This window comes from Lacerta agilis, chromosome 15 (assembly GCF_009819535.1).
Source record: "Lacerta agilis isolate rLacAgi1 chromosome 15, rLacAgi1.pri, whole genome shotgun sequence".
Classification (NCBI taxonomy): Eukaryota; Metazoa; Chordata; class Lepidosauria; order Squamata; family Lacertidae; genus Lacerta; species Lacerta agilis.
In genome coordinates this window covers 40,273,004-40,287,126 of record NC_046326.1, presented here as the reverse complement: position 1 = coordinate 40,287,126, position 14,123 = coordinate 40,273,004, and the positions used below count along the sequence as shown (strand labels likewise).

The 14,123-nt window shown below is 48.6% G+C and overlaps 1 protein-coding gene across 1 annotated transcript in view; it reads left to right on the top strand.

The window, feature by feature from the left end:
* The window catches only part of RPH3AL (rabphilin 3A like (without C2 domains)), a 39,106-nt gene extending 27,795 nt beyond the window's left edge, over positions 1–11,311 (top strand). The window contains exons 6-9 of the mRNA XM_033171614.1: positions 317–494; positions 3,522–3,635; positions 6,717–6,899; positions 11,118–11,311. Coding sequence (XP_033027505.1) covers positions 317–494; positions 3,522–3,635; positions 6,717–6,899; positions 11,118–11,152 — 510 coding nt within the window. The 3' untranslated portion in view covers positions 11,153–11,311. The remainder of the gene's footprint in view (positions 1–316; positions 495–3,521; positions 3,636–6,716; positions 6,900–11,117) is intronic.
* The last annotated feature ends 2,812 nt before the right edge of the window (positions 11,312–14,123 follow it).

The following is a 14,123-nucleotide window of genomic DNA, read 5'->3' as shown; positions in this document are numbered from 1 at the left end:
AGATCACCTAGTTTGCTTCATAGTCGAGTGGGGATTCGAACCCTGATCTCAGAGGCCCTAGTCCCGGTGGCATGGGACAAATTGGAAATTTCTGCACCCGGTTTGATTTCTGTCGGGATTCTCGCAGGGCTGAGTGCTGTTCGGTCAGTGGTTCCCCTGGGTTAGATGCTCAGTGCTTGTTCCGCTGTCCTCATTAAGTGTCCACAGGATCTTTGCAAGGGAGGAGGATGGAGAGAAAAGCAGAACAAACCAGCCCCTTGGGTCACCCTGGGAGGGTCCAGAGGTCACCCCGATTATTTGCTCTCCTTCTCTCTAGGTTTGGAAGCGGTCCGGCGCCTGGTTCTACAAGGGCCTCCCCAAGTACATCTTGCCTTTGAAAAGCGGCAGCAGCAAAGCCTGCGATCAGCCCCTGAGGCCTCGTCACCTGGAGCCGCCAGCGATGGACGCGAAGGGGGTCTCCCCCCGTCATTCCTTCACCTGGGCCAGAGGAAGAGGTCAGTCCTTTCCTGGCTCTCTGTGGCCTGACAGCGGGGGTGGGGTGAGGACTTCTAGGGCCGCAACATGATTTTAAAGAAATAAGTGGTGGCCGTTGGAATGTTAGTAGTTTAGGGTTGGAAATCGACACCAAGGATCGTCCATGGCCTTGCAACTTCTGCTTGAAAACCTCCCATCGAAGGAGAGTCCGCCAGCTTCTGCCAGGGCCATTTGACATGGATATTCCTGCATTGCAGGGGTTTTGACCAGATGACCCATGGGGTCCCTTCCAACTCTGCGATTCCGAGGGAGTCCGTTTCACTCTCAAACAGCCCTTACTCTCAAAATGCTCTTCTGACGTTTAGTCAGAACCTCCTTTCTTGGAACTTGAATCCATTGAGTTGGGTCCTAACCTCCTGAGCAGGAGAAAACAAGCTTGCTAACCACCTTCCATGGGGCAGCCCTTTAAATCAGGGGTAGGCAACCTAAGGCCCGTGGGCCGGATCCGGCCAGATCGCCTTCTAAATCCGGCCCACGGACGGTCCGGGAATCAGCGTGTTTTTACATGAGTAGAATGTGCCCTTTCATTTAAAATGCATCTCTGGGTTATTTGTGGGGCATAGGAATTAGTTCATTTTTCCCCTTCAAAATATACTCCGGCCCCCCACAAGGTCTGAGGGACGGTGGACCGGCCCACGGCTGAAAAAGGTTGCTGACCTCTGCTTTAGATGTTTAGAGCCAGAGTGGTGTCTTGGTTAGAGTGTCAGACTAGGACCTGGGAGATCGGGGTTCGAATCCCCGATTGGCCATTAAGCTGACCGGTTGACTTTGGCCAATCTCTGTCCCACTCAGTCTAGCCTGCTTCACAGGGTTGTGGTGGAGATTAAATGTGAAGGGGGAAGCCCAGAACAGATTTAGCCAGGGCACAGGGAGAGGGGAGGGAAAGAGTAGTCCTGTTGAGTAGCCAAAAAGCCCTTGGGCTATGGGAGAAGTTTGGTTGGACACTGCCAATTCTATTAGGGCAAATTGTTTGCAAATGGTAGGAGAGGGCCACACTTGAATGTTTGCAAATTTTTGTGTGCGGACTTCAAAAAAAAAAGTTCATAAACTGATATGGAACTGAGAAAGCCTGGAGAAATTGAAAGGAGCTGAAATTGAGAAATTTGTCTACCCCCATATCATAGAATTGTAGAGCTGGAAGGGACCACAAGGATCATCTAGTCCATCCCCCTGCAATGGAGGAATCTTTTGCCCAGCGTGGGGTTCAAACCCACGACCCTGAGATTAAGAGTCTCATGCTCTACCGACTGAGCTATTCTCGTACTTGGGGGTATCTTGGTGGGTGCTGATGCTATGGGTGTGCACTCTCACACAGCCGTATTGATGTGAGTATTTACGCTTCCTGGCTGTTGCCAGGGTAAGCCCTCCCAGCCTTTTTCGGCACTTGATTTATGGTTGGAGGAAGTGCCAACAGTTGTCCTCCGTCCCCCTTTTGCATCAACATGCATTTGTGGGGACGATCCACTGCTTTGTCACACAGAAGTTCCTAGTGTGGCCTCCTGTATTTCTGAATATCCTCTTGCCGTGTGAATTGCAATAGATGGAAAACCACCTATCGGTGCAGAATTGTCCTCTATTTGTGCTAAGCAATATTGCTGTTGGGGCATGGCAGTGTTAAGAGTTGCCCTTCTTGGAGGAATCACCCTTTCTGGGTGTTTGCACAACCTGGGCATTCTCAGAGCAGCCGCTTGAGAAAGCCAGAACAGTAACTCTTGCAGAGAGCTGGTATGCAGGTAGCCTGTGCTGTGTCAGGAGTGATCCTATGCCCAGTGAAAGGGATGGGAGTAGAATGATTTACTCCTAACAGAAGGTGACGGGAAGGAGGAATGGACAGACCAGTGACTCATACAGAGACACAGCAGCCTTTCTGGGCTTTCCAGAAAGACTGGGGGATTAAATGCAAACACCCCTAATTTCCAGTTCCTGAAACTATACGCAAACCAAAATGCACCAATCCTTCAAAATCCAAATAGCTCCAAATTTGGCGTTGCCGTTCTCTACACACGCACACAGTGTACAAAAACGCACGCTTTGTGGGAAATTGTTCTTAAAACATATTGGCAAAACAAATGCATTCTTTGGGAAAGTTCCACTGAAAAATGCAGAGAGCTCCTTGGAGGGAAAAAACGGGGTGGGATATAAATGCAATGGAGTGACTTCATTCCCTATTTTCATATTTTCTTTGCTCCAGCTTCAGACAGGAGCTGTTGCTCAGCTGGGGCTCACCCTTGGACTTTGAGGCCTTCTGCAAGGATACTGGGATTGTCTATCCATTGTCAAATGGCCTTGCCGTAAAAAAAGGAAAAAGACAATTCTGTCTCCTCTCCTCTTCTCCCCCACCTGATCTCGCCATCAAACAGCTGGCAGCTAAATTAGCTCCCTCCTCACATGGTGTTTAAATAGAAGAAGTGGTTGCAGTTTTCTTTTTTTCTCCTTTTCTCCTTTTGTTTTTTTTCTTTTTTGCTGCAAAGTGGGAATAATTTACCAATTCAAATCACACCCTTAGATTTGTGTCAGCGAAATTGAGCCTTCTTCGTTTTTATCGCTCTCTCTTCCTCTGTCTCCCTTTCGTTGAGTTTGCAGAAACAGCAAAGAGCGAAGTAACATTTAATGAGAGTCGTGTTTGGCACGATCTGCTGTTGGGTTTTAGATTGCTTGCTTTAATAGCAACAACAACCAAAACCTGTCACAAATGACCAGAACCTTACTCGGAAAGTCACTATGTGCTTCCTTGTTTCTTTCCCCCCTCTTCTTTCTCCTTCTTATTTACTTCAGTTCACTGTAAAACTTTCAATAAAATATAAATAAATTAAAAAAAACCAAACCCCCAGTTAAGATGTGCCTTTCCACACAGACTTTTTGGGGGGTTGAGGATGGAATCTGAATATCCCTCTCACTGTGGCAGGCTTGCTATTTCTGAATGCTGCTGATTCAGTTTGTAATTTATGGCCCCGTCGTTCCCGCCTTGTATTTTCGCCTCCCTACAGTGGTCTCTAGTGATAGTGACAGCGACTCTGAGTTCAGCTCGTCGAGTCTGGATGACCGGTCCTTGCTCGCAGGATCTAAGGGTTTCAAGATCAGACAACACCGAGCGGAATCTGGTGAGGAAAGCAGCTTTTTGGGTCGCTGGGTGGACCTTCAGCATTGCAGTATTTTTATTATTATTATTATTATTATTATTATTATTATTATTATTATTATTATTATATTACATGTTCAGTAGTACCTTGGTTCTCAAACTTAATCCGTTCCGGAAGTCCGTTCCAAAACCAAAGCGTTCCAAAACCAAGCACATCAAATGAAAGCATTAATCAATGTACTGTAATATAAAATAAATAAGAAGGTATTGTAGAGGATAAAAATTAAAATTATTATTATTTCCTTACCTGCACTGATGATAGCCATTGTTTGGATGGGGGGGGGGGCTTTTATCCATTTCCGCAGTCGCACAGTCAATCAATCGGTAGCTGAACTGGGTTCCACACAGTCACAAAAACAAATTAACTGAAAAAAGCCTCGAAAGCAAAAACACAAAATAAATAGCAAAAACAAAAGAGCCAAACTTAATCCGTTCCGGAAGTCCGTTTGACTTCCAAAATGTTTGAAAACCAAGGCGCAGCATCTGATTGGTGCGGGCGCCCCGGAAACGGTAGCCAACAGTCGCACCGGACGTTTGGCTTCCGAAAAACGTTCAAAAACCAGAACACTTACTTCTGCGTTTTCAGCGTTTGAGAACCAAGGTCATATACATTTGCAGGAGCACTTTGTATAAGTTTCTAAGGCACAGGGGCAGAGCCTTTTTCAGCCAGAGGGCCACAGAACGTTCTGGGGGCCACGTGCCAGTGGTGGGTGGGGCCAGAGGCAAAAGTGGGAGGGGCAACTGATGCAAATTTTTACCTGTGTACAGGCAAGTTTCTGCACACACACACCCTCTCTATCCTTCCACCCAAGCAAGCAAAGAGGAACAATCAGAGTTCAGGGACACATTTCCCGCCACTCAAAGGAGGGGTGAAGTCGGGTTGGTGAGGGGTGTGGCCTGTGGAGAGAAAGGGGTGTGGCTGAATAGAAGGCGTGGCTTGGGGGGAGACCTCCAAGGGCCAGGCAGAGAGGCCTAGATTGCTGCATTTGGCCCTCAGGTCAGCACAGACCATCGTAAGGGGTTGGAAGGCCAGGAGAAATGGCAGCAATCTTTGAAAGACTGTAATTTGGCTCGGGTTCAAAACCCAGTGTTCAAAAGGGCACTATTGGTGTCTTGGTTAGAGCTCCGACCCAGGGTTCAAATCCACACTCAGCCATGAAGCTCACTGGCTGTGACCTCGGGGGCCATTGACGGCGTCTCTCAGCCTAGCCTACCCTGCAGGGTTGCTGTGGGGATTAAATGAGGAAGGGGAGAACCACATGTGCACCATCTTCAGCTCCTTGCAGAAAAAGGAGGGTTATAAATGCAACAAATAAATAAATATAAAAGAAATAAAAACCCAGCGTGGTTTTGCGGGGAGTTTAAAATTGTAGAGGCCACACCTGCTCCTTGTTAATACATAAAAGCCTCTTTTTTAGGAACGTGTTTATTTGACTTCACTGCACCATAGAGGAACTCATCTTTGCAAGACTCCTCTTAATAAAGTCACGCTGATTTTTTTTTTTTAAAGGCCGTAATATTATTTTGCGCAGTGGCAGATTTTAATCTGTGACATACTTTGGCATTGACTGATTATTGTTCCAAGGTTCCTTGAGCGGCTGCCTCTGCGTGATAGATCGTTCCAAATAGTTTTATAGGGAAAGGGGCTGGCTTGCAATTGACGGATAACGTCCTTGCGTGCATTTTCTTAAAATGAATGCCTTTGGGAATAAGCACCCGTAGCAACTGTTCCTGCAAAAACATTTTTTCCCTCTCTCTTTCGGTTAGCTTTTGTTTTCCTTACCTTGATGAAGAGCTCCTGTTGCTCAAAGTGCACGAGGGTGGGGTTTTTTTTGGGGGGGGGGAGGGAATAATGTGTGTGTGTGTGTGTGTGTGTGTGTGTGTGCTGGGAGAAACACAGCTCTGTAACAGAGAACACCCGCTTGGCATGCCAAAAGTCCCAGGTTTTCTCCCCCATGGCAACTCCAGGCAGTGCTGCTGCGTGGAACCGTAAATCCTGGAGACCCGTCGCCCATCACAGTTGACAATACTGTGCTAGTGGTCTGGCTCAGGATAAAGCAGCTTCCAATTTCAACCAGCCCTTTGTTCAGAATCATGAGGGCTGGAACCTTGCTTTAAATTTACGGGAAAGGGCTGCAGCTCTGCTTGGCATGCACAAGGTCCCAGGGTTCAATCTCTCGGCGTCCCCAGGTACAGCTGAAGCTGACCGTCCATCCTGAACTCGATGGACTTGCAGTTGATTTGGGGTAAAGTAGTGTCACGTGGGACTTAACTGTCAAAGAGTGAGCTGGCAGTAAATCACACCATTCAACGTTGGAGTCAACTCTTTATTAGCAAAAACACAACATGCATAGACTTGGCTGAGTGTCCGGCCTTAATGAGCACAGCAGCTCATCCCCGGTAGGTCTGAGACCCATGGATCAGTTGCTCAGACTGAAAGCCCCACCCCACAAAGTTGTCTAAGTCCCCTCCTCCCCAGGGTTCCCCCTCAAGCAATCAGAGACTGTGCCTGCATAATGCTAACTCCACCCTTTTCATGCCTCTCCTGGTTCTGGGAGAACAGGGGGGAGGGGAGCTTGTCACAGCAGGAGGGGGAGACCCCTGTGACTCTTCACCAGCCTGACTCATCTCTGCCTCTTGGCCTCTCCTGCTTCAGCTTCTGCCTCTGATTCTGGACTTCTCTCTGCCACGGACTCTCCCAGCTCACTGAGCCCTGTTCCCCTTCAGCTTCCAGCACCACCTCTTCCCAATCTTCTCCCTCTGACCACTCATCGTCATCCCACCACCAATCCCCGGGCTCCGAGTCTTCTTCTCTACATCCAACCAGTCCATGTCACTAACCATGAACTCCCCCCACCCCAATTGTAGTGTGTAAGACCACCAGAAGGGCCTGCCCAGCTAGTCCAGCATCCTGACCTCACAGCCGCCACAGACCTCTCTGCCTCCCGCTCCACCAGCCGTCACGGGGAACGGAGCTGTAAGTAGGAATCTGCATGTACTGGTCAAGAGATCAGACCCTCTTCTCTCTCCCCCCCCCCCGCAGTGTCCAGCAGCGAAGTGGCCCGGACCCCCACCAGGACCCCCAGCCGCGCCTTGGGGAGCATCTTGTCGGAAAGCCAGAGCAGCCTCTGCAGCGAGAGGGGAGGAGCCTTGAGCGCTACGGAGAGCTGCCACAGCGACCTCCCGGCTGAAGACGAAGACAGCGATGCCGGCCGCGGCGTCTCTGGTGAGTGGGGAGGAGGGGAAGAGGGGCACTGGAGGCCGGCCACACTGTCCTGGACCATCAAGGAAGCTGCCTTGTACCGAGACAGACCAGGGTTCCATCTAGCCCAGCAGTGCGTGCACTGACTGGCAGCAGCGATCCAGGGCTCCTGGCAGGGGATGTTCCTGGGCCAAGGATTGCACCCGGGACTTTTTTTTTTTTCATGCTGGACAGATGCTGATCTATTCATAAAGTAAGGCTCCAGACCCAGTGTGGAGCGCCGAGGGGCGGGGCGAACTGCCCATGGGGGCGGGGCCACAGCAACCATACCGACAGCGCACACACCGCCCTCGGCCACCCTACAGCTGGGGGGGGAGGCAGCAGGCTATTTTGTCACCCCCCGGGTGGGAGCTGGGGCGCATCGCCCCCTGCCCCCTTCGTTCGCCCCTGTCCAGACCTCATGGTTCTCAGTCAAGAAGTGATTATAATAGGAACATAGAATGTTGCCTTATAATGAACAGATCATCAGCCCCTCTAGCTCAGCATTGTCAGTTGCTCAGTCGGGAGAGCATGGGACTCTGAATCTCAGGGTCGTGGGTTTGAGCCCCACGTTGGGCAAAAGATTCCTCCCTTCTAGGGGTTGGTCTAGATGCCCCTCAGGGTCAGTTCCAACTCTAGTTCTATGATTCTAACACTGACAGGCTGCAGCTATCCAGAGGACATTAGTTGAGTTAGCGCTGTGTGAAGAAGCCATTCCTTTTGTCTGTCCTGAATCTTCTAACATTTAGCTTTCATTCGGTGGCCCCAGTGAGTTACCATATTATAAGACGGGGGGGGGGGATCCCTGTCGACTTTCTCTACATCATGCCCAATATTATACACTTCTCTACCATGTTCCGTCCCATTACTCACTGTTTTTTTCCAGATTAAAAAGCCCCATCATTGCAATCTGTGCTTGCTTTCGTTTTTAAAGATACAAGTTTCTAGTCCATGTGATTCTGTGAGAGCAGGGTGCTGGGCCGGATGGGCCCTTGGCCTGATCCAGCAAGCTTAGCTTATGTTCTTAAAGGTGCTTTCCTTCTGCTCTGCGAAAAGATGCTAGTGGGTGGGCCATAGGCAGCAAATCATGCATTTGGGCCTGTCTGTGCCATGGTCCTGCCACCCTTTGGCCCCCTTTCACGTCAGAACAGGAAGTGAGGACTCCTGCATCCTCCTTAGCTCTTCACCTGAGAGTTTTCAACTCTTCCATCAACTCTGCTGCTTTTAGCTTACCGAGGGAACTTGGGTGCAAATGAAGTTTGCAAGAACTGGGAATTAAAAAAAGGAAAAAAGTACCCTGAAGTGTGACTTTGTTATCCAGGGTGAAAATTTTAGTGTTTGCAATGTATATTTATATATATTTTTCTGGGCCAGTTCTAAATCTAAGGCATTAATATGCACACACTCTGTTTCACACCTTGACAGTCCTCCTCTCTCACTTCCCCACCCCAAATCAGCTTGCTTTGCAACTTGCCGGAAACTTTTCGGTGTGCCTGTGGGCCATTGATTTTGGATTGAACCTGGGAAATTCAGTGCACTCTCCCTGAACCACAGACAGGGCTAGATGGATGCTGTTTTGCCGGTACAAAATCAACCGTTTGCCACAAAGCAACTGAGAATTCTGTGGCCTGCTTCCATTTCAGGTCCCTTATCCTGCTTTATTTGTTTGCCTAATTCATTCTGCTCCTGTTTTTTAATCAAGGCAAAGGGGACTTTTGATCTCTTGCCACAAAGAATCTTATTTACTAACTCAAGTTGCTTAGATGTCACCAAATTTTGCCCCAACTCTCTCTCTCTCTCTCTCTCTCTCTCTCTCTCTCTCTCTCTCTCTCTCTCTCTCTCTTTCTCTTTCAAATACATCTCCTTGCCTCTTAAAAACAAAAACGAGTTCCAAAAGCAGGATTCTGCAGCTAGGGTCAAAGACAGGAGCCTAAATAGAGCCTTGCTGGATCAGGCCAGTGGCCTGTCTAGCCCAGCATCCTGTTCTCTCATGGGCCAACCAGATGCCCCTTTGGGGAAAAAAGGAAGGGGAAAAGGTAGGTAGGTAGTTTATTTCGGCCATTTGGCCCATATCACACCGCAAAAACACATTCGTCATAATACACGCAAAATAAAACAATTTAACAAATTTAAACAATACAATACAAAACCAATTTTAAAATAACCCGTTTACACCCTTCCATCTAAGTCAAACCAAAATCTGAGTAGTCCAACTAAACTAATTTTAAGTTAGTTATTTTCTACATCGTCATAAATGAGCAGAGAACCATTCCTGTTCTTTGTAGATAGCACATTAATCAAAAACCTAGCGACCGTATGGGATCTATTCGGTTCCTCGTCATTTAGTAAGTAAATTAATTTAGCATCCTGGGTTCCATCATGGGTTTTCTTCAAAAGTGGAAACAAAAATTTTGACCAAGCTGCCGAATGGATTAGACAGCAAATATATATATATGTTGTAAGGATTCTATGGAACCGTTGTTACGGTCGCAAAGGAGGGAGATTTGGCCATTGGAAAGTCTATTACCCAAAACATTTGATGGAAAAGCATTAAATCTGGCTTTTATAAAAGTGTACCTATACCTGTTGGGAAAGATGGAGGGCACAAGGAGAAGGGGACGACAGAGGATGAGATGGTTGGACAGTGTTCTTGAAGCTACTAACATGAGTTTGGCCAAACTGCGGGAGGCAGTGATGGATACGCATGCCTGGCGTGCTCTGGTCCATGGGGTCACGAAGAGTCGGACACGACTGAACGACTGAACAACAACAACAACAACAACCTATACCTCGCAACAGAGAGATTGGTTAAATAGTGTGGGGAAAGGGAATAGGGGATCAGGCTAGATTAAAGGCCAGGCAGAATAACTCTTGTCTTACAGGCCCTGCGGAAGGAGGTCAGGTCCTGCTAGTATGACTCCCCCCCCCAGTCTTTTTGTCCTTCCCTGACTCCCCCCTTTCTCTCCCCCCTCCCAATCCTTCTTCCTTTCCTCTCATTTCCCACAACAGACTTACTTCTATAAAGCGTTAATAGACCTTGTTTTCTAACCACGAGTCTGGCTAACAATCCATAACTTCTTCGCTTCATTATGGCTCTTAGTGAGCTTTTAATGATTTCTGCAGAGGGGTTTGTTGTGGGGCGAGGAGAGGAGGAACCCCACTCCTGGGAATGGAGAACTGCAGGTGTTGAGAAATCTTCTGTGGGGCACTCTCTCCCACAAGGACGTTCTCGGAGACATAAGGCATTGGGGGAAACAAGCCTGTTATTAGGATTGTAACGCTCTTAAGCGTGGACATAAAATTCCCTTTGATTGCCTGCTGCTTAAATTGAGATGAGGGTTTTAAAAAACAAGCACAAGACTAGCCGGCTGGATGAGGCCAGTGGCCCGTCTAATCCAGCCTCCTGTTCTCACAGAGGCCCATCAGGTGTCCTATGGGAAAGTCACAAACACAAAGCTATGAAGGCAGCTATGAATGGCTGGTAGCTTTTTTACAATCAAGTGGTATATGCATAAATAAAATAAATACATATATATATATAAGTGGTCTTACACAGATGCGACTGACCTAATGCAGCCCTGGAGCAAAGGGATCGCAAGAGACTCAGAAGAGCAGCCAGGGACTGAATAATGGGATATATTAGGACTTTCCTAGCCCCTTGATAGAAACTACAGTTTTTAAAAAAGGACAGGCAAGGTGAACTCTGCCTCAACAGTTGCTACAAGGGCAGCATTTACTGTTCCTTGGGGTCTTGTTGTATCTGCCTTCTGATGAATTGGAAGAGAGAACATTAAACCTTGCCCAAAGAGGAAAGCCTTTCTGAATTTTGGGATAGTTCACTACCCCAAATAAGCCTTTTTCATCTTTGCAAAAGGAGGCGTGGCCACCCCAGTGTATATTAGCAGAAATAACATAAGAAAGGCATTGCGTTTGGGGGAAACTGTTTGCAAACTCTCTCTCTCTCTCTCTCTCTCTCTCTCTCTCTGTGTGTGTGTGTGTGTGTAATGGGAGAAATTTGCATGAAAACGCTGACTTTTTTCATGAGGATTGCATTTCCCCCCAAGTGCAAATAGATGGAGAACTTAAGACTGAAAAAATGAGGAACCCAGATAGAGGAAAATCCCCAAACTGGAGGATTTGTCGTCAAGGTTTCCCCCATTTACGAGGCTGTTAAAACCATGTTTTGTTTCCTTTCTTTCCAAGGGAAAAGACGCCTTCTGTCAAGCCCGCGGCGTTGATGGGGGTCCCAGCTCCTCCCTGAGAGGTTTCCTCTAAACCGATCCGCTGTGCAGAAGCCGGGCTGGACTGTGTGACCCGGGACTTTTGGGGCGGGTGGGGAACCAAAGACGCACGCCAGCCTTACTGACCTGAGCTTGCCACTGTGCAGATGGCGATGTGGCCGTCTGCCTGCTTTTGTACTCCTGTTTTGTTCCTGTTTTGTTTTGCTCCTCTTGCTGATAGATGAAGGACTGGCACAGTCGGGGAACGACCTTCTCTCTCTCCTGTGGGAGACCCCTGCAAAGAAACCAAGAGACCAACTCTCTCCTTTGGCCTTTCGGGATTGGGGTTCCCTGCATTTTTGACCGCACGCACTGAGATGCTGACTAGGATGGCTTTCTCTTGGAAAGAAGGTCCTGCTGTTTAGTGGTTAGGGAGAAAGAGGGGCTGTGCGGTGTGGCTGCAACGCTTAGCTCTTTGTACATGCCTAAAAACATTGTGCATCCTGGGAAAGGCAGTGAGTCCTGGGCGGAGAATGGGAACCGCACTGGGTCTCCCTCCTCTCGAGAGGCAGAGGGTTTAGGGTGGACGGACGGCAGCCAGGTTAGTGGCTGGTAGACCCTTTTAAAATTAAATGCCATTTTAGCCATAGTTGGAGGGGGAGGAACTATGCCATACGGCAAACTTGAGTTGCCTCATTCTGAGCTGTTTCATCCCGCCTTCCGCCCAATCACTGGGAGGCTTTTGGGACAGCAGTTTGGAAAGGAGAAAGAGGATTGGCTGCAAGTGAAGCGGGAGTAGCCTTGTGTCTCACTTGCCACCTTCCCCCCATGGGGAATCCCTTCCCAATCAAGTGTTTTGCAATTGGGATCTTCAACTGGAAGCTCTAGGGCCAAATCCAGCCTCTTAAGGAATTCCGTCACAATCATTACAGCTCGTTTGGGGTTGGGAGGATCGGTGCCTGACGAAAATCGTCCCTCTTGGATCCCCCTCTCTTTGCGAAATTCCTTGTTTGGTCTCTAGAGCCTGTATGTTGCACGCAATGTGTTCCGCTCATGTGGGAGGCTGATTGTGTTTTTTTTTAAAATAAAATAAAATAAAATAAAATTTGAAATGTGCCATTTGCTGTGTGTGTTCTCGGTGTCTGAGCAGAAGTGGCTTGCCAGGGGAGGTGGAGCCACCATGCCGGCTTCCGCGGCAGGTGGGCCACTGTGGCATCACCTCAAAAAGAATGCTGTAGATTTGGAAAATGTTGAGAAAAGGGCAAGGAAAATGATGAAGGGGAGGGAGATACTCCCCTATGAGGAAAAGATGCAGTGTTTGGGACTTCAGTTCTGAGGAGGTGGGGAATCTCGTGCTCCAGGGCCAAATGAGCCCCCCAACCCTCTCTATATGGCCCCTGGGACTCTCCCCAAGCCATGCCCACTTTCTCAGGACACACCTCTTACTGGGCTTGTTCAAGGGCCAGGTAGAGAAGCGTGTGGGGGGTACATTTGGTACCAGGACTCGAGGTTCCCGAGCCCCTGCAAGTCTCCCTCTCAAAACAAAAGGTCACTGCACATCTGAACTTGCCACTGCACTGCTGCCCACCAGCTGGGCTTGAAGGCTTCAGCGTTCTCCAGCCCATCACCCCGCCAGTAACAGACCCTCAGTGGCATCCAGCTTCTGAACTCGGAGATGCTCCATCTGTCCACTGTGACTTCAGCTCCCTGCAGAAACCGGTCTCCAGGCTCTCGCCAGCCGCTGTCGGAAACAGACCCCAAACTTGGAGGTCATTTTTTTGCACATTGCAGCATCTCCAATTGGCCTGTGACCGGGACGCCAAGAACAGACCTTGTGGTGCTGCAGGAAATGTAAATGACTTTGAGGGGGTTGAAGGTTTCTGCATTCCTCTCCCTCCTTCCCCCCATCTTCTCAACCCTAACGCCATTAACAATACATCTTTCATAGCCCCGTAGTCCGCCCCCCCCCCCCCCGTCGACGCTCCTCCTGTGATTATGATTATTTCTACCTTCTGTTGAAAAGCATCCAGGATAATGGAGCCCTTTAATAGCGGCTCTGAAGCCGTTCTTCTTGGCCTTCGGCTTGTCATTCATTTTGCCTGACAATGAGCGGGGCCATTCGAACCTCGCCAGCTAAGAAAAAACACACTATTGTTCATTAAAAAATCATATAGCTCTTTCTCTGTAGATCTCCACCTTTTGCTCTCCATTCAGTCTCAAGGCTTTTTAATACCTGACATCCGCCCCCCTTTTTTGCAATTTGTATGGTGGTTGTTTCCCCACCCCACCCCTTCTCCAAACTCTATGCAAATTGCTATAGGGTGTTTTTGATTTTTTTTTTTTAACTCCAGCATTCGAGAGCTGTTGTGTTGATAGGAAATGTTCCTTTCTATCATGAAAAGCTTTCTTGATCTGATGCTCTTCTTTCCCCGCAACCACCTCTTTTTGCACATTTTACACCCCTGAATCATTTGAATTCAGCTCTGAATTATATGTATCTACGGGCTGATTCAATCCTCAGGTGGTTGTGTTTAAAATTTGGAAGCAGGCGCTGTGGGACTGTGACTCCCATCATCCCCAGAGCTAATGACCATCTTGGCTGGGGATGATGGGAGTTAGAGTTCCTCCACGTCCCTTCTTCAAGAGGCACCCCCCCCCTTTTCTAAATAGAGGCGTTCCCTTCTCTCTGGGAGCCACACACTTTCTCAGAGCTCTCCGTGGTGCTGAAACAAAGGACCTGGTTCCTTCTGCCTCTCGCTGTCTCTTTGTTGGGGACAGGGCAAGGCAATTCTTTTGCCCTGACCACATCTGGAGGGAGTAGCCCAAACACCAGGCACAGGAGAGAGTGGCTGTTGAGCTCAGGTCCTGTTTGTGGGCTTCCCAAAAAGGAAGAGACCAACAACATCTGGAGGCACCGGGTCCTCTTGACAAGAGGAAGAGTGTACACTCCCCACACTTAAAACGTCTGTGCAAAATAAAATTAGGCATG